General features: G+C 64.6%; 1 protein-coding gene across 1 annotated transcript; it reads left to right on the forward strand.

Moving 5' to 3' along the window:
• The first annotated feature begins 1,443 nt into the window (after nucleotides 1-1,443).
• On the forward strand, nucleotides 1,444-15,522 carry COL9A2 (collagen type IX alpha 2 chain). Its single transcript, XM_075722148.1, has 32 exons — nucleotides 1,444-1,515; nucleotides 3,450-3,524; nucleotides 4,370-4,405; nucleotides 4,500-4,562; nucleotides 6,002-6,055; nucleotides 6,327-6,362; nucleotides 6,596-6,619; nucleotides 6,763-6,816; nucleotides 7,139-7,192; nucleotides 7,401-7,448; nucleotides 7,746-7,802; nucleotides 8,402-8,455; nucleotides 8,770-8,823; nucleotides 9,538-9,591; nucleotides 9,815-9,868; nucleotides 9,957-10,010; nucleotides 10,198-10,251; nucleotides 10,481-10,534; nucleotides 10,811-10,864; nucleotides 11,044-11,088; nucleotides 11,256-11,309; nucleotides 11,687-11,740; nucleotides 11,819-11,872; nucleotides 12,502-12,573; nucleotides 12,658-12,693; nucleotides 12,925-12,969; nucleotides 13,208-13,240; nucleotides 13,578-13,724; nucleotides 14,312-14,366; nucleotides 14,506-14,694; nucleotides 14,887-14,964; nucleotides 15,317-15,522. Exons 1-32 carry the CDS (start codon nucleotides 1,444-1,446, stop codon nucleotides 15,520-15,522), a joined length of 2,073 nt encoding a protein of 690 aa, XP_075578263.1.
• The last annotated feature ends 735 nt before the right edge of the window (nucleotides 15,523-16,257 follow it).

Genomic DNA, 16,257 nt, shown 5'->3' on the forward strand with positions numbered 1-16,257 from the left:
TTCCAAAAGTGACACGCGTGTCCCAGAAAGGCGCTGGGCTCCATGTCAGAGCTGGGACACATCTGCCTCGGGCACAAGCAGAAATATCCCAGCGGCTGCACGAATGGTGAGGATCCAGATTTAGCTACACTGAAAACAAGGTGCTCTCAGCCTAGAGCCAAAAGGATTTTTGTCTCAAAAGACCAGGTTTTGGTGGAAGCGCTTCCCTGCCACCACCGAGGCTCGGAGTGGCTCTGGCTGCCCATCACGGGAGCAGGGAGGGCAGGAGCCCATCAGCCTTCCCCGTGCCGGGCTGGGACACGGGGAGAAAGAACCAGAGAGGAAACGGGAGCCCAGAGCGGTGCGTCCCCAGTCCCGACTGGTCCGTGTGCTGGGATGGCCCTGTGCCCGCTAGCGAGGATGCGGAATGCTGTCCCACCATCCCTGACCAGGATGCAGGCAGCAGCCACCGAGCCCCCCCCAGTACCAATGAATCAGTCTGCAGTGGCTCATCGCAGAGCCTTCGAGCCCTCCGTGAGGAGGAGGAGGATGAAATCGCCAGGATGAATCATCCCTGCCTTCCCTGGGAGCGCTGCACCGCGCTGGGGCTGGGGGGGCGGCGAGTTTGGGGGGCGGCTGCCGGCGAAGGCAGAGCCGGGGGCGGGGGGCTGAGCACGGGGGGGTGATGCACTCATCTGTCCCCCCACGGACGTGGGCCTTGTGCCCTGCCGGGGCTGTGGGGAGCCGCCGGTGACCCCCCCGGCACAGCCCCCCTTCCCCTCCCAGTGCCACGCTGGGGCCATGGGGCATTTCGCAGGGGTGCCCCAGGACCCACAGTGGGGTGGCCGCCATGCTGGGGGCTGCCACGGGGCCTCGCAGGGCAGAAATAGGGGCAGAGACGTCAGAAATCCCCCAGGACCCTCCCCAGGGGGGCAGGGGCCGGGTCCCAGTGCGGACCCCATCACGGGGTGCGGGGGCAAACGCAGCCCCAGCCCTAGGCAGCACGATGCCCCGTGGCACCGGCACAGGCATCGTGATGGGGGCATCACAGGGGACACCGTGACACTCCTGGGGGTGCCCACACAGATGTCCTGGCCGGGGTCTCACCATGCAGCTCCCACAGCAGCCCCCCAGCTTGTCCCCCCCCTCCTCTCCCAGCCCCTCATCTGCATTAAAGCCCCTTGGCGCCACTCGTGCCAAATCCCCCACTGCCTGTCATGCCAAATCCTCCACCACCACCGTGCCAAATCCTCTGTCACCGTCTGGTTGTACGTCCCAAAATAACCACGGGCTCACCTGAGCGGGAGGGCGGGGGGCCGTGGGCCGTCCGCCTGCCCCTCGTCCCACTGCTCCATATTAATGAGCCCCCTCCTCCTCTGGTGTCCGGCTGTGCAGTCGGGGCTGCTGCCGTACCTGAGCGCAGCGAGACGAGGCCAGCGCCGCTCGGGGCCGGCCGCCCTCGACATGGCCGGCTGCTCCCCCGTCCTCCAGCTCTGGCTCTTGCTCCAAGCCGCCTGCCTCTGCCTGGCCCAGATTGTAAGTCCTCTGCTTTGTCCCCCTCCGCGCCGGGCTGGGATGGGGGACGGAGAGGGGACGGTCCCCATTCGCCGCCTTGCAGACGCTCGCTCGCAGCGCTGAGCACCCCTGGGACTTGCTGCTTATTTTCCCAGCACCTTTCACTCATTTTTCCCAGGAATGCCCCATGGGGGGGTGGGGGGAGCAGCCCCCAGCCGGGACCCACAGCCCCAACCCACCAGGCACCATGTTGTACCAAAAGCTGCCTCCGGCCCTGTGAGACGGGGACAGGGCTGGGCTGCACAGCCTAAAGTTTGGCACTTGTTAGCTAAACAAATTTAGTTTTATTTTCCCCTTGGGGCAGCAATGGGGGACTCCGCCGTTTCTCTCCCCAGCAGCCGCCTGATCTTCCGCCTCCCATCACCTGGGAAAATCCTTATTTGCTTCTGCTTTGCTGGGACTCCCTGTGGAGCCAGGCTGAGGGGGGCTGAGCAGGGCTGAAGGGGGCTCTGACCCTCCAAGGGCTGCCCCGGAGCTCCGCGGGGGCTTGTGCCGAGGGGCAGCGGGGAGGGACACCAGCGGCGGAGGTGCTGGGGGTCCCGGTGGGCTCTCCAGACTCACCCAGGGGCAGGAGAAAATGCATCGGAAAGAAGTGAAGGGAAGGTGTCCCTCCGCTCCTTGGGGCGAGTGCTGCGAGCAGGGCAGGCAGTGTTCCTCCTGGGATCCCACCTGAAACCAGAAAAACTCTCCATGCCTTGCAACTGCAAAAATAAGATTTTTTTTTAAAAGATTTTGGAAAAAATCTTCCCATGTGGCTCCTGAGCTGCCTGCCGGCACAAGCAGCCTTGCTGCGGAGAGCTGGGGGGGATCTGCCTTCCTAAAACAGCCTCCCGGGATGCCCATGGGCTCATGGTGGCAGGGTCTGGCCAGGGGAGCGGGCTCCGGTCGGAGCAAGGGGGACGCGGGAGCTCTTGGAACAAGGAACCATTTGGAAATCATCCGGGCGGGACAAAGGTGCCATTCACGGGTGTTCCCAGGGACGGGTGCTTGCTCCCACCCTGACTGCGGGGTTTGCTTCCAAGGCAAAGCCGGGGCTCTCCTAGTTCTGTGAGCAAACCAGCAACACCTCTCATCCTTATATATTTCACTTTAAAATAAATAAGCCTGGAAGGACGGAGGAGTCGCAGGCGTGCAGCCCCAGCCAGCCCGTCTGGTTTTCATTTCCAGGAACTGCAGGGGTTTGGTCTCTGGGACTGGAGTCTCTTCTCCCCCAAACACCCCGTTAGGATAACAGAGATTTCTTTGCAAAGTTGCTCCTGCGGAGTCCTGTGCAAACCTCAAAGCTGGGGCCAGGCTGCTCGGGGAGCTCCCCTGCCGCCGGCTGAATGGAGCTTTTGTGCGATGCTGCGGAGCGGTGCTGCGGGCGGCGGGCAGCGAGCTGGGCAGCGAGCCAGCCCGGCATGGGGAGGGGGGTGCCCACAGAGGGGCTCGGGCTCCCTGTTTCACACTGGGGCTTCAGGCGCCTAAATCCTGCTGGTGCTCTTAGAAATTTCAGTGCTGGGCTTGCACTCCGCGCCGAGGGGGGCCTTTGCAAAGGCTGCCGTCGCCCCACCGAGACCCCGCTGTGCCAGGGCAGGAGCCTCGCGGGCACCAGGGCAGGAGCGGGCAGCGATGGGGTAAAAACCATGCAGGAGCTGGGGAGCTGGTTGTGCCAGCGTGGGGGGGGATTTCCCGGATTTCCCCATCCGTGCCCTTGCTGGGGGACACAGGCCAGGACCCATGGGGAGGGGCAGAGCTCGGATGCCTTGGGGTGCTCACGCCATCCCAGCTTTCCGGAGACAGGTCCCAGCACGTGCCGGCGGCGAGCGCGGCGCCCTGGGCTCCCTCTGACCCCCAGCATCTCTCGGGGTCCGGCTGCTCCTTTCTGACGTGGGTCCCGTCCCTTTTTCCCTCAGCGAGGGCCGCCGGGAGAGCCTGGCCCACGAGGCCCCCCCGGTCCCCCAGGAGTGCCGGGAGCGGATGGCATTGACGTGAGTACGGCGCGGCCGGGAACCTGTGCAGGAGGGAGGGAGGGGACCAGCAGCACAAAGAGGGACATTGTGTCCGGGCAGAGGCTCAGCGGAGGGCAGGGGCTGCCGGTGCCGATGCCGCGTGGTTCCCGCACGGTGCTGCTCCCCGGCTGGGGCAGACGGAGCATCCCCGGCTTTGCCGGTGGCGCTGGGCAGCAATGGTGCCATGGGGGAGCGCAGCTCCTGCACCCTCCATCCACCTCCCCGGGACAGCAGCCCAGACTCCTGACCGCCTGGGGAAATGGGGCCTGAAATGCTTTTTGGGGAGCGCAGCGGCAGGGAGGTTTGGGTGCGGGGTGCTCAGGGCACCCCTTGTCTGGGCAGCGGAGGATGCTCGGAGGGGTCGGGCGCAGGGATGAGCCCAGAGATGCCCAGCGAGGAGGGGGAGCCGGGGGGGCCGGTGGGGAGCAGGACACCCAGCTCCGGTGTCCGCAGAGCGGCGACGTGGCCGAGGGCTGCGGCAGGCAGCTCTGGCTCCTGACCCTCCCCGGGGCTGCGGGGAGGGAGCCCGAACAGAGGGGAGATCTGTGAGCCAGCAGAAAGCGCCCTTTCTCCGAGACTTGCCCCAGGGTGTTATTTTAGTGCTATTTATACCCAGGGCAGCCGCAGCCCTCCCGCAACCCCAGCACAGCCCTCTCTTCTCAACACCGGCCCCATCCCGACCCAGCTGCCGCGCCGGGGGATCCAGCATCTCGCTCCGGCTTGGGGAGGCAGATGGGAGACACGGGTCCTGAGCACCCTGCGGTGCCGGGCCTGGCTCCGCAGGGCGACAGACCCCTTTTTACAACCTTCTTCCCTTTCCCCAGGGTGACAAAGGCTCAGCCGGAGCCCCCGGCTCCCCGGTGAGTACCCATGCCTCCCCGCAGCTCGCCGACAGTCTCGCCCCTTCTGGAGGAGCTCTTTTCAATCTGCCCCCACGCCTCTTCTCTTTTAAAGGGTGTTAAGGGGGAACCTGGAGCCCCCGGTCCAGACGGGCCCCCAGGGAAGCCGGGCATCGACGTGAGTACCGACCCCAGCCCCCCGCGGCGGCTCTGGCCGCAGCCCCTGGCTCGCAGCAGGTTCTCAGCAAACTCCTTGCACCCCCGGCGCAGGGATCCTTTTCTGTCGCACATCAGAAAGTGCCAAAATCCCTTCGTGCGGGAGCTGAAAGCGCCTTTTGAATCTGTCCTGGTTTCAGCTGGGATAGAAAATGCAGGCAGAGGCTGGGCAGGGCTGCTGCCACCCCCTCCCGCTGCCCTGGCTCCGAAAGCGCATCCCCCCTCCACCCCACGCAGGGTGAGAGCTGTGCCAGGAAAGCCAGGGCACAGCACTGACCTCCCTGAACATGGAAAGGCTTTTCCTTGTCCTTTGCTGCGGCTGCTGTCCTGAGCCCTGGTTCTGTTCTGGTTTCCTCCAACATAAATCTGGAGCAGCCCCGTGGCTCCCCTGGAGCCACCCCCTTGGCACCCACATAGGTGGCATCGGTGACTTCCCGCACTGTCCCCTCCCTGGCAGAAGCACAGCCGGGGCAGAGGTGGCAGGCAGAAAGGGGACAGAGCTGCCTCGCCCCGCCGTGATGCTTTCGGCCAGCTCCTGGCCCCATGCTCCCCTGGCCGGGGTGCGCAGGGGTGCACGATGGGTGCCTGGGGAGGTTTGGGTTGGGTGCCTGCCCCCCGTCCCCAGTGCAGCACTGCCCGGGTAAGTGCCTGCAAGTGTCAGACATTTAATTGCTCATCAGAAGGAAACCCAAACTACAGCATCCCCTTTTGTGTCTCTGGATGGCACTTCATAAATCTTCTGGGGTTTAGTTATTCTTCAATAATAAATGAGTAGAATAATAACTGTCATTATAAGCATGCATTATTCATCCAGGCTAATCTGCCTGCAAAAGAGTTCAGCTCCTTTGAATACGGACGCTGAGCAGAGCCGGGCTGAGCGAGGGGCTCTGCACCCGCGCCGTCCCTGCGTGCCCGGCAGCGTGCAGGAATTAGCCTGTGGGTGAAGCTGAAGCCGTCAGCTGCAGGGATCCAAACCCCGGCGCAGTCACAGCCCTCAAATGCTCTGGGGTGGGGGACAGGGGAGCCAGGGAATGACTCGGAGTTGATACAGCTGGGATCACGGATGGGCTGAGCTCCCCGCGTGCCTCTGCTGGGGCTGGGGCTGCCATCCTGGACGTGCCCTGCGGCGCGAGGGTCCCCGCCGAGCCCCGGCGTGGGGTCTCGGAGCAGGGCAGCTCACGGGGGCTGCGGAGCATCGCTGCGAGGCTCCGTGTGCCACCGGGGCTTGGGTCCAGGTACAGCTTCATCGCCACGTTTGCTGCGTGATGCGCACAGCAGCGACAAGCACGAATTCCCCACTAATAACCCCTGACCCCTCGTGATGGAAAAAGCCCCAGCAAAAATGTCTGGCTGGAGAGCAGGAGCGCTGGCAATAACCTCGCGCCATCTCTCCTCTTGCAGGGCCTGACGGGAGCGAAAGGGGAGCCAGGGCCCATCGGCGGGCCAGGACTTAAAGTAAGTGAGGAGCTGCTCCGGGGCAGCCGCTCCGGGCTCCCACCTTCCCCCGCTGGAGCCAGCGGGCCCTGGCCAGGCTGGGACCAGTCCCATCGCCGTGGAGGGGATGCACGGATGCAGGAACGGGTGATGGAGTATTTGGCAATGAGGGGGCACTGAGACTGCGTCCAGGGAGGGGTGAATTTTAGCAGTTCACACAGCAGTGGAGCAGGGCTTGGTGGGGCCAGACCCTCCCATTTCGGCTCCTGACTCTCCCCTTCTGTCCCGGCAGGGCCAGCCCGGACTCCCAGGGCCACCGGGGCTCCCCGTGAGTATCTGCCTCCCCCGCGGGTGCTGGTGATGCACCCACTCCTGGCTCCGGCACCCGCTCCCTGAGCACCCACGAGCGGGGTGGGAGCAGAGCGGGGATCCAGCCTCAGCCCCCCCATCCGCACCCTTGGTGGTGGTGTGGGCATTGCCCTGCTCGGGGCAGGGATGCTGGTGGTTTTGGGGGGGGAGGTTGGTGAATTTGGACCAACAGTGTCTGTCTTCTTGTTGCAGGGCCCTTCGCTGCCAGGACCACCCGTAAGTGCTCTGCTTGTGGGGCTGTGGGTGGCCGGGGACCCTGCTTGGGATTGTGCTGGAAGAGCTCAAATCTCAGCACCCCCAAAGGGGGGGTCTCGGGGCTCCACCTCTCTCACTCGCTGAATGTCTCTCTTCTCCTTAAGGGGCTTCCAGGCCAGGTTGGGCTTCCCGGAGAGATTGGAGCGCTGGGACCCAAGGTGAGGGGTCAGGAGGGGGCACGGGAAAACCTCCCCTCCTTACCCCAGCACCCGCTTCTCCGCACTTCGGGGCTCCTGTGGTAAACAGGGACGACCCTGTAATATGGGTGAGCTGGGTCCTACGGTGGTGATGGACTCTGTGCCTGCAGCCGGGTCCCCCAGCACCGTCCATCCTCTCCCAGCTCATGGCCAGGGGATGCCCGCATTCCTGCTGTGACAACCTGGGTCTCTGGTGCTTCATCGCCCCTCTCCACCCTGGCTCCAGCAGTACCTGCCACCTCCCCACCCCTAAATCTCCTTTCCTGGGGTTGTTCTTTCCTAGGGCGACCCTGGACCTGATGGCCCGCGGGGTCCCCCAGGCCCTCCAGGGAAACCCGTGAGTATCTCCCCAATCATCAGCATTTTCTGCAGGAGGGAAAATGTCCCCCAGCCCCTCAGCCCAGGGCTTTGGGCCAGGGCTCGGGCTCTGGCACGCACCTCCTGCCCCGTGCCGTGCTCCCCTCCCTCCCAGGTGCGACATTCACCCCTCCTATAAAATAGTGCTGACTTGAAACCGCGGACGCTGACGGTCTCCTTCCCTCCAGGGCCCCCCAGGACACATCCAAGGACTGGAAGGCAGCGCTGATTTCTTGGTGAGAGCTGCCATTACCTTGTCCCTTCTGCAAGCCTTTGCAGGGTAAGGGCAGCTGGAAGAGCGTGCGCTGCCCTGGCCTGAAATCCAGCCACCGGCGTGATTTGGTAACTGGGGGCTGATAGAGTGGGGAGGAGCGGAGTCCCCAGCCTAAACGATGCTGCAAGCAGTGGGTCCCCTGTGTCACTGCACAGCCCGGCTTCGCCGCGTGGCACGGGAGCCCGTCCTTCCCAGCATGGCTTCTCCACAGCCTCTGGGTCCTTTCCCAACTCAACCTGCGTTTCTTCTTCCCCACCAGTGCCCGACCAGCTGCCCGCCAGGTCCCAAGGGTCCGCAGGGACTGCAGGGACTGAAGGTAAGGGAGCCCTGGAGCTGCCAGGGAGCGAACAGGGACCTCCGCTTCCAGCACGCCGTGCCCGAGAGGAGGAACCTTTCCCGGTCTGGAGGCATGGGGAGCTCGGGAGCTGCTCTGCTCCCCTAGAAGCACAGCAGCACGCACACTCAGAGAGCCCTGGGGGCAAAGGCACTGTGGGAGAGGTCCCCTGCAGCCCCCCGGCTCCTGCCAGCCCCTTCCTGGGGGAGGTGAGACCCCGTGCCGAAGCCCCAGCCCCGCTGCTGCCCCGCTCCTCCGCTGCAAAGCCCATGGGGTTAAAGCCGGTGGGCAGCCCCACCGCATGCCCTCGTGGCTGTGGGGTGCTGAGCCCCACCGCATCGCCAGCGGGGTGCTGAGCCCCACCACATCGCCAGCGGGGTGCTGAGCCCCACAGCATCGCCAGCAGGGTGCTGAGCCCCACCGCATCACCAGCGGGATGCTGAGCCCCACCACGTCACCAGCGGGCACCCCAGGGTGGGACGTCGCAGGCAGGGTGGCCCCGGGTGATGTGGCCATCAGGATGCTGCCTTGACCCCGCTGCTCTGCCCAGGGATGCTCAGGATCTTCCTCTTCGCCCACAGGGACACAGAGGCCGCCCCGGCGCCCTTGGGGAGCCCGGCAGGCAGGGCAGGCAGGTGGGTCACCTCTCCGGCAGCTTCCCAAAAGGAGCCAGGCGTGCCTGCCTCCGGGGAGCCGGGGCTGGACTGGAGGGCGGGGGGCTCTGGGAGGGAAAGGGGGAAGGAAGGAAGGAGGCGGGAGAGGGAGGAGGGAGATCCGGGGCTGGGAGATGGAGGGTGCACAGGGTGGTCTTCCCACCATGGTTCCCTGGGCGGGGGGACCTGTCCCCATCCCCTGCCGGGACCCAGGTGAGGGGGTCTCAGGTCCCCAGGGCGGTTTGTACCCCCGCTCCACCCCAACACTCATCTCTCTCCTCTCCATCCCTCCCCAGGGCCCCAAGGGTGACGTTGGCGTCTCCGGAGAACAAGGCGTCCCAGGCCCTCCGGTAACGTATTTATTTCTCTTTGCTGTTCTGCCCCCTGGCTGCCCCAGGGGCTGGGGGCTGCCCGTTTGTGCTTGGCCCCAGACACCAGGGACGTGGCACCAGTGCGTCCCTGCTCCCAGGGACCCACGGCTGGGACCGGAGCGAAGCCTTCATCCCATCCATCTCCCTCCTCCCAGCCATGCAGCTGCTGCCAGGAGGGTGGCAAAGCTGCATCCCGATGGGGACCGCTGCGGTCAGCGCTGGCTCGGGCACCTCGGTCGCCAGCGCAAGTTAACGTGGCTAACTCACCGGCCGGGGACGCATCGTTCACGTACTCTGAGGCCCCCTTACCCCACCTGAACGGGGGGTGCAGCGTCCAGCTCACCACGGGGACGTGGGGATTAAAGCTGTTTGAGCTCGCCGAGCGCTTTGAAGATGAAAAGCAATTAATAGGCTGAGCCCTTTGGTCCAGGAAAGGGCAAAACTGCTTTGAAGCCAAGAGCTTTGGCGGGGGAAGCAGCACCGGTTTGGGGCCATTGCTGTTATTGAACCGACAGCTGGAAAGGCGCCTGGTGGGGGGCTGCAGAATTAGGAGCGAGCGGCGGGGCTGAAATACCTCGCATGTGGCAAAACCAGCTGATTTCCAGTACCGGCTTTTGCTCTAATTGCGGCTTCCCCCTGGGCTGCTCCTGGGGCCGTTTCCAGCTAAGCCGGCTGTTGTTTCCTTCCCCGCAGGGACCGCAGGGCCTGAGGGGTTACCCCGGGATGGCGGGACCCAAGGGCGAGACGGTAAGCACCCGTGGGATGCAGGGGCGGCTGTGCCTGGCTCCGGGCGACCAGCTCCAGGGGCTGAGCCGTGGCGATGCCTGCCAGGCTGGAGGCTGCTTCCCGGAAGCATCGCTAGCCACCCCATCTCGGGGAGCTGGACGCTGCCTCTTGCTAGTGGGGTTGGCCCTGGCTGGGGGCTGAGGTTGGGATGGGAGGGATTGAGCCCCCTGCGCTCTCTTTGCAGGGTCCTGCTGGTTACAAGGGGATGGTCGGGACCATCGGAGCAGCCGGGCGGCCGGTGAGTGCCCTCCCTTGTCCCCGGGGGCTGCAGGGCAGGCGGGGGACCCCGCTCTTCGCTGCTCAGCCCCCGTCTTTCTCCCCTCCAGGGCAGGGAAGGCCCCAAGGGACCACCTGGGGACCCTGGTGAGAAGGGAGATCTGGTAGGTGACCCACCCCCTTGGGGAGGGCAGCGCCATGCCCCGTGCCATGCCAATGCCCCCTTGGTCCCACTCCCCGGTGCAGACAGGGGCTCTGCCCGGGGTGCCTCGATGGGCATCTCCCCCCTCTGCCAGTTCCATCCCCTGCACCAGGGGCGGCTGAAATAACGCTTGCTCTCCCCTGCTCTAGGGTGGCCGCGGCATCAGGGGCCCCCAAGGAGACATCGGCCCCAAGGGGGAGAATGTAAGTACAGGCGGCAGCACCCGTGCCCGCATCTAGGGCCAAACCCCTTGCAAGGAGAAGATCTCCCTGTCCCTGTCTGTCCTGTTCGGGGCCATCCTGCATCCTTGCACCCTGGCTCAGCGCAGGGCTGGAGCGTTCCTTTCCCTTCCCAGCCTTCTTTTGCCCCCACCACAAGCCTTTCGGTCCCTCTCGGAGGTGTCAGACCGAGTGACTCTTCCCCCTTTCGCAGGGTCTCCCGGGCATCGATGGCAAAGACGGCACCCCGGGTATCCCGGGCGTGAAGGTGAGCTGCTGCGGGCAGGGGCTGCCGGGTGCTGCCCGCGCCGGCAATGGGGAATGGACGCATGCTGTTCCTCGTACCGGTGCTTGCTGGAAATAACGGGGACGGCAAGTGGCATAAGGTCCTGGCCCTGGCATCTCCTGACTAGCGGAGTGTGGCTGCTTCCACAGGGTCAAGGGCAGTGTCCCCTTTTGGCCAGGAGTCCCTTGTCCCACCCATGGACACCTCATTTCCGCACCTTTCTCCGCCACACGGTAACATCCTCTCTGTCCCTCGCAGGGTGGCGTGGGACAGGCTGGCCGCCCAGGAACGCCGGGACACCGGGGACAAGCTGTGAGTACCGGAGCGTGGGAGCCCCCCACGCGGGCAGGTACCCCGTTACCCGTGGGGTGGCACCCCTGGGTACCCCCAGTAGCACCCAGCAGGGATGCTGCCTCTGGGCACGGGGCACCGGGCAGGGTTGCTGCCTCCGGCGCTGTGCACAGGGTTTGATCCCGGATTTATTTCCTCAGGGCTTGCCGGGCCAGCCGGGAAGCAAAGGTGGCCCAGGAGACAAGGTGGGTCTGGGGCAGCCGGGGCCGGAGAACCCCCTCTGAGCATCCACCCTGCGGCCCCGCTCGCTGTGGCAGCTTCCACGCTCCATCCCTGAGCCCGCAGCCTTGTCCCCATGCCGTCCCCTCCCCTGTCCTCGCTGTCCCTGAGCCACCTCTGTCTCCCGTTCCAGGGTGAAGCGGGTGCTCGGGGCCAGCCTGGCGTCACTGGTGCTCCGGGGCAGATCGTAAGTACGGAGGCATCACCGTGTTCCTCCTGGGCACAGCCTGGGGGATGCTCTCTCCCTTGCTCTTTTTTCCCCTATTTGCTGTCAAACAGAAAGCAGAGTTGGGCCCTTCATCCCCCCGCAACCCTCCTCTTCCCCCTGCCCCCACGGCAGCCTCCTCATGGGGAAGCCCCTGGGGCCGCTTCTCCAGCCCCGCATCCAGCACCTCCCCAGCCACCCGCTGCAGTGGCAGCAGTCCTTCACGTGGCTGCAGGGGACAAGGACAGGGCCACACGTCCCTCGGGGAAGGAGGAAGGGCGGATGATGGCATGTGAATGCAAGAGAGGCAACTGGTGTGGATTGGTTTGGTTTTGTTTTTTTTTTCCCCTCCCTCTTAGGGTGAGCCTGGACCTCGGGGTGAGCAGGGACCGCAGGGCATCCCCGGGATGAAGGTGAGTCCGGGGCACCGCGGGGTTTGTGGCAATGCCAGCAGCTGCCCCTAACTCTGCTCTCTTCCTGGGTCTCCGCAGGGCGACCAGGGCGAGCGTGGCCTCGTGGGCCCCCCCGGCGAGCAGGGGAAGGCGGTGAGTCGCACCCGCAGCCGGGCTGGGAAGCGGGCTTCGCCTCGGCACGGCGCGGGGATGCTCAGCCCGGGGCATTGGGCTGGGGAGGAGGGATGGGGGCAGCAGGGCATGGCTGGCACTGCTGCATGGACCCCTGGCTTTGATCACAGCTGGGGTCGATCACGAGCCCCGTCCCGCTGTGCCTGGCTGCCGGGGCGAGGGATTAGCCGACGGGGCAAATAGCAGGGGGATTAGCGGGCCCGGGGCCATGCTGGGTTTGCAGCCCCAGCCAGGAGAGGAATTTCCTCCCAGCCCAGTGAGAGCAGGGAGGCTGCCCGGCCCCTCTTGGAGGCTTTCCCCGGGGTGGAAAATAGCCAAAAAGTGACCTTTGTCCCTCTGGCTTCATGAGGTCTGGGGCTCCATCCCACTGGGAGGCTCCTCCATCATTTTCTGCCCTGTCCCCCCCCCGCCCAGAGGCCGGATTCAGGGCAGGCTGGGATGCTGTGGGGGACCCTGAGCTGCTGGAGGGGACAGGGAGCTGCCCGTGCATCTCGTTGCCTTGCAGAGGATGCTCCGATGCGGGAGGAGGGTCTTCCCACATCCTCTTCTCACTCACTTCTCTCTTTTCCCCATGTTACTTTGATCTCCAGGGGCCCAAGGGCGAGCAGGGTCCGCCGGGGATCCCAGGACCCCAAGGCTTGCCAGGAGTCAAAGGAGACAAGGTGACTGCTCATGGCTGCAGGGGACGGGGGCCAGCTCAGGGAAGCGGCGCTGAGCCGGGCTGACCCCCCCTCTCCTTTCTCCAGGGCTCCCCAGGGAAAACTGGCCCCAAAGGCAGTACTGTGAGTACATCACCCTCCCGCCCAGGCCGGGGGAGCCGGTGGGGAATCGCTGACACCCGCGTTTAAGAGGGCTGGCACCCACCTTTGCGGGGGGGCTGACACCCACTGAGACCAGGCGCTTTCTCCGTCAATACTCCCGGCATCCCGGTCGAGCGCAGCAGGTGGAAAGGGGGTGCGGAGGAGATGGGTGCTGGCGGTGAAGGTTCACATTTCTGATTGCTTTTCCTCTAGGGAGACCCGGGCGTCCACGGCCTCGCGGGGCTGAAGGGAGAGAAGGTGCGTCCCCACAGACGGGTCCTGGGGTGGGGTGAGGGGGGACAGGGGCTGGACACGGGTCCCTGCCCACCCGCTGTAGCTGTGCCAGGGTCTCCTGCCTGACATGGCCCTGGGCACCGCAGCATCGCACACCAGCACAGCCACGGTGCGCTCCGGGGGGGTTCGCGTGCCTCCCCGCAGCTGCATCTCTAAATTTGTGCTGTCTCCCCATTGCATTTCTCGTGTCCTCTGTCCCCAGGGTGAATCCGGCGAGCCGGGGCCAAAGGGACAGGTGAGTGACTGGGGGTTTGGGAGCAAGGGGCTCCCCGCACCTTCGTGCTGGGTGGCTCTGCGGGACCCTCAGCCGGAGGCGATCCTCCTGGCAAAGGCAGCGGTGCTCCACGGAGCTGCTGCACGCTGGTCACCCGAGAAAGTATTTTCACTAGAGATGGGCTTCAGTGACCACATTCAGCCCTGGATGCACGTTCAGACCCCATTTGGGGTTCAGAACCCAGCCGCAGCTGGTTCCAGTTGATACTGGAAGTCCTTGGGGTCTTGGGGTGCAGCCCCTGTGCTCAGGATAGGGCTGAGCTCCCCAGTCCTGATACCTCTCTCCATCCCCACCGCAGCAAGGGATCCAGGGTGAGCTCGGCTTCCCCGGCCCCTCGGGGGACGCAGGCGCACCCGGCGTGCGAGGCTACCCGGGACCCCCCGGCCCGCGAGGACTCGTCGGGGAGCGCGGCGTGCCGGGGATGCCCGGCCAGCGGGGCTTAGCCGTGAGTACCCCCAGCGCCCCGCATGCCCTCCTCACCTCCTGCACCACGTAGGCGGTGACCTGGGGGCTGCCGCCGTCAGCTTGTTCAGCTCTGCAGGTGAATTGCCTCCGACCTTTGCTTACCATCCAATTCCTCTGGGAAATGGCTGCTCTTCGGCTCCGGAGCTGCTACTGCTCCCCCACGAGCTCTCCAGGAGCGCTGAGCTGGGATCCCACCTTTGTAGAAAAGAAGTGTTCTTTGTTTCTCACTGTATATAGCACCAGCAGCAGGTTTAGCTCCAATATACATCTCTGTAGCCTGCCCGGGGGACAGAATTTTTCCTTATAAGCCTCATTTTAGACTTGCAAAATGGGGCTGCAGAATAACGCCATGAGGAGATTGCAGCGTGGCTGGGCATGGCGTGAGCCGAGGCTGGAGCACCTGTACTGGGACCGAACGGAAAAGGAAGAAGGGTTGGGAAGGCAGCACGGGGTGCAGGGAGGTGCTCTGGAGCAGGGGGGTCAGGATGGGACTGGCTCTGCGGGTGCGGATGGGGATGGAAGGAGCGCTCTCCCTTTACGGCGTGTCCCTCTTCTCGCTGCCGGCAGGGCCGGGACGCTGGGGACCAGCACATCGTCGATGTGGTCCTGAAGATGCTGCAAGGTTAGTTTAGTGGTTGGGCTGGATGATCTTAAAGGTCTTTTCCAACCTAAACGATTCTATGGTGAGGGGGCGAGCGGGGCACCGCCAGCCGGGTGGCTGCCACCGCGTCCCGTCCCACGCTGGCCTCTCTGCCCCACAGAGCAGCTGGCGGAGGTGGCGGTCAGCGCCAAGAGGGCGGCCCTGGGTGGAGTGGGTGCCATGGGACCCCCCGGGCCCCCCGGTCCCCCAGGGCCACCCGGCGAGCAGGGCCCACACGGACCCATGGGACCTCGAGGCGTCCCCGGCATCCTGGGTGCTGCCGGGCAGATTGGCAACATAGGACCTAAAGGTAGGTGGTGGGTGGCCGTACCCACACTGTGCCGGGCGAAAATCCTCCTCGGGGGATGACCTGCCTCCTCCTGCCACACTCGCCCCCCAGCTCAGTCCCTGAGCGGGGGCAGCCCCCTCCCCTGCTCTGCAGGGTCCGTGTTTCCCACCGCGGCTCCAGCGAGTCCTTCCCTCCCCGTTTCTTTCCCCGCAGGGAAGCGAGGCGAGAAGGGCGAGCGGGGAGACGCTGGCCGCGGCCACCCAGGCATGCCGGGTCCCCCGGGGATCCCAGGTAAGCCCCTCTGCCCCGGCACAGACAGGGCGGGCAGCGGCACGTCCCCGCAGACCCCGTGCGATGACGCACCCAGCAGCGGCTCGGGACTTTCTGACCCATCCCGGCAAACCTGCACGGGTTCACCGTGCAAATCTCCAACTTGTAGCACCCTTTGCTGCATCCTCACCACCCGCAGCTCTGCCAGCCGCTTTCCTGGCCCCTCGGTATCGCTCACTTGCCGCACCGCCCTGCTAACGCATCCTCGCCAGCGCCGTTTCCCATACCCCAGCCCCTGCTCTAGCGTAGGCTGGGCTCAGCGCCCACAAACGCGGCACGCACGCACCCGCTGACGGCCACGCTCCCCTTCCAGGTCTCCCCGGCATCCCCGGCCACGCGCTTGACGGCAAGGCTGGGGAGCGGGGCTTGCCGGGCTCCCCGGGAGAGGCCGGCCGGCCGGGCTTGCCCGGTCCCGCCGGCCTGCCAGGGTTTTGCGAGCCGGCCGCCTGCCTGGGAGCCTCGGCGTACGCCGCCGCGCGCCTGACGGAGCCGGGGGCCGTCAAGGGACCCGTCTACTGAGGAGGCACCGGCACCGCGGCAGCACCGGCCGGCAAACCCGTGCCGGGGCTGGCAGCAAAGAGACCAGAAAACTGCAAATCCGTAGGGAGCGACCTCTGCCCGTCCCGGCTGCGGGAGGGCGCTGGGCTCAGGGCAGCCACCGGAGGGGAAACGCAGCCTTGGGAATTTAATTTGGTGTAGGTATCACCCCCCTCCCACAGCCCGGGGGACGGCGGAGAAGAAAGAGAGGTCAGCCCCAGTCCTGTCCTTGTTATTGGGGTTCGTTACCTGCCCCCTCTGCCCGTCCCCGCTCCCTCTGCCCCTTCCCAAAGAAATAAATTGTCTTTTATACAAACGCTGTTTGTATATGTCTGTTATGTCCTGCTTGGTGCTGAATCGGCTCATTGCCGATTTCCTTTTTGTCTTTTTTTTTTTTTTTAAAAAAAAAACCAAAAATTGTGGTTTGATTATTTAAGAGATTCACCAGATCCAGCCTTGTTCACTGCTGGGCACTCAGAGAGCTGTAAATCTTTGTAAAATAGGATTATTTTATAACTATGAGTAGAAAATCACCAACTTTTTAAAACATGGACAATAAAAATGAGATGGATTGTTAATGAACTGAAATGACGTGTTGATTTCTTTGAATCCAACCAAGACTATACTGGTGGGGGGGTTATTATTTGAGGGCTGAAGTTAGTTTTTCTGTTGTTTCAAGCCCCTTGTTGGATGTCTCAATTGCTCATTCCCATCCTT

The sequence above is a fragment of the Pelecanus crispus genome, chromosome 16 (genome assembly GCF_030463565.1).
Source record: "Pelecanus crispus isolate bPelCri1 chromosome 16, bPelCri1.pri, whole genome shotgun sequence".
Taxonomy (NCBI): Eukaryota; Metazoa; Chordata; class Aves; order Pelecaniformes; family Pelecanidae; genus Pelecanus; species Pelecanus crispus.

Bases quoted from the DNA above. Each gene is read 5' to 3' on its own strand.
- COL9A2 (XM_075722148.1), top strand. From the start codon at position 1,444: ATGGCCGGCTGCTCCCCCGTCCTCCAGCTCTGGCTCTTGCTCCAAGCC. The intron at 4,563-6,001 runs GTGAGTACCGAC...CTCCTCTTGCAG, and splicing joins CAGGGAAGCCGGGCATCGAC to GGCCTGACGGGAGCGAAAGG. The intron at 14,367-14,505 runs GTTAGTTTAGTG...TCTGCCCCACAG, and splicing joins GGTCCTGAAGATGCTGCAAG to AGCAGCTGGCGGAGGTGGCG.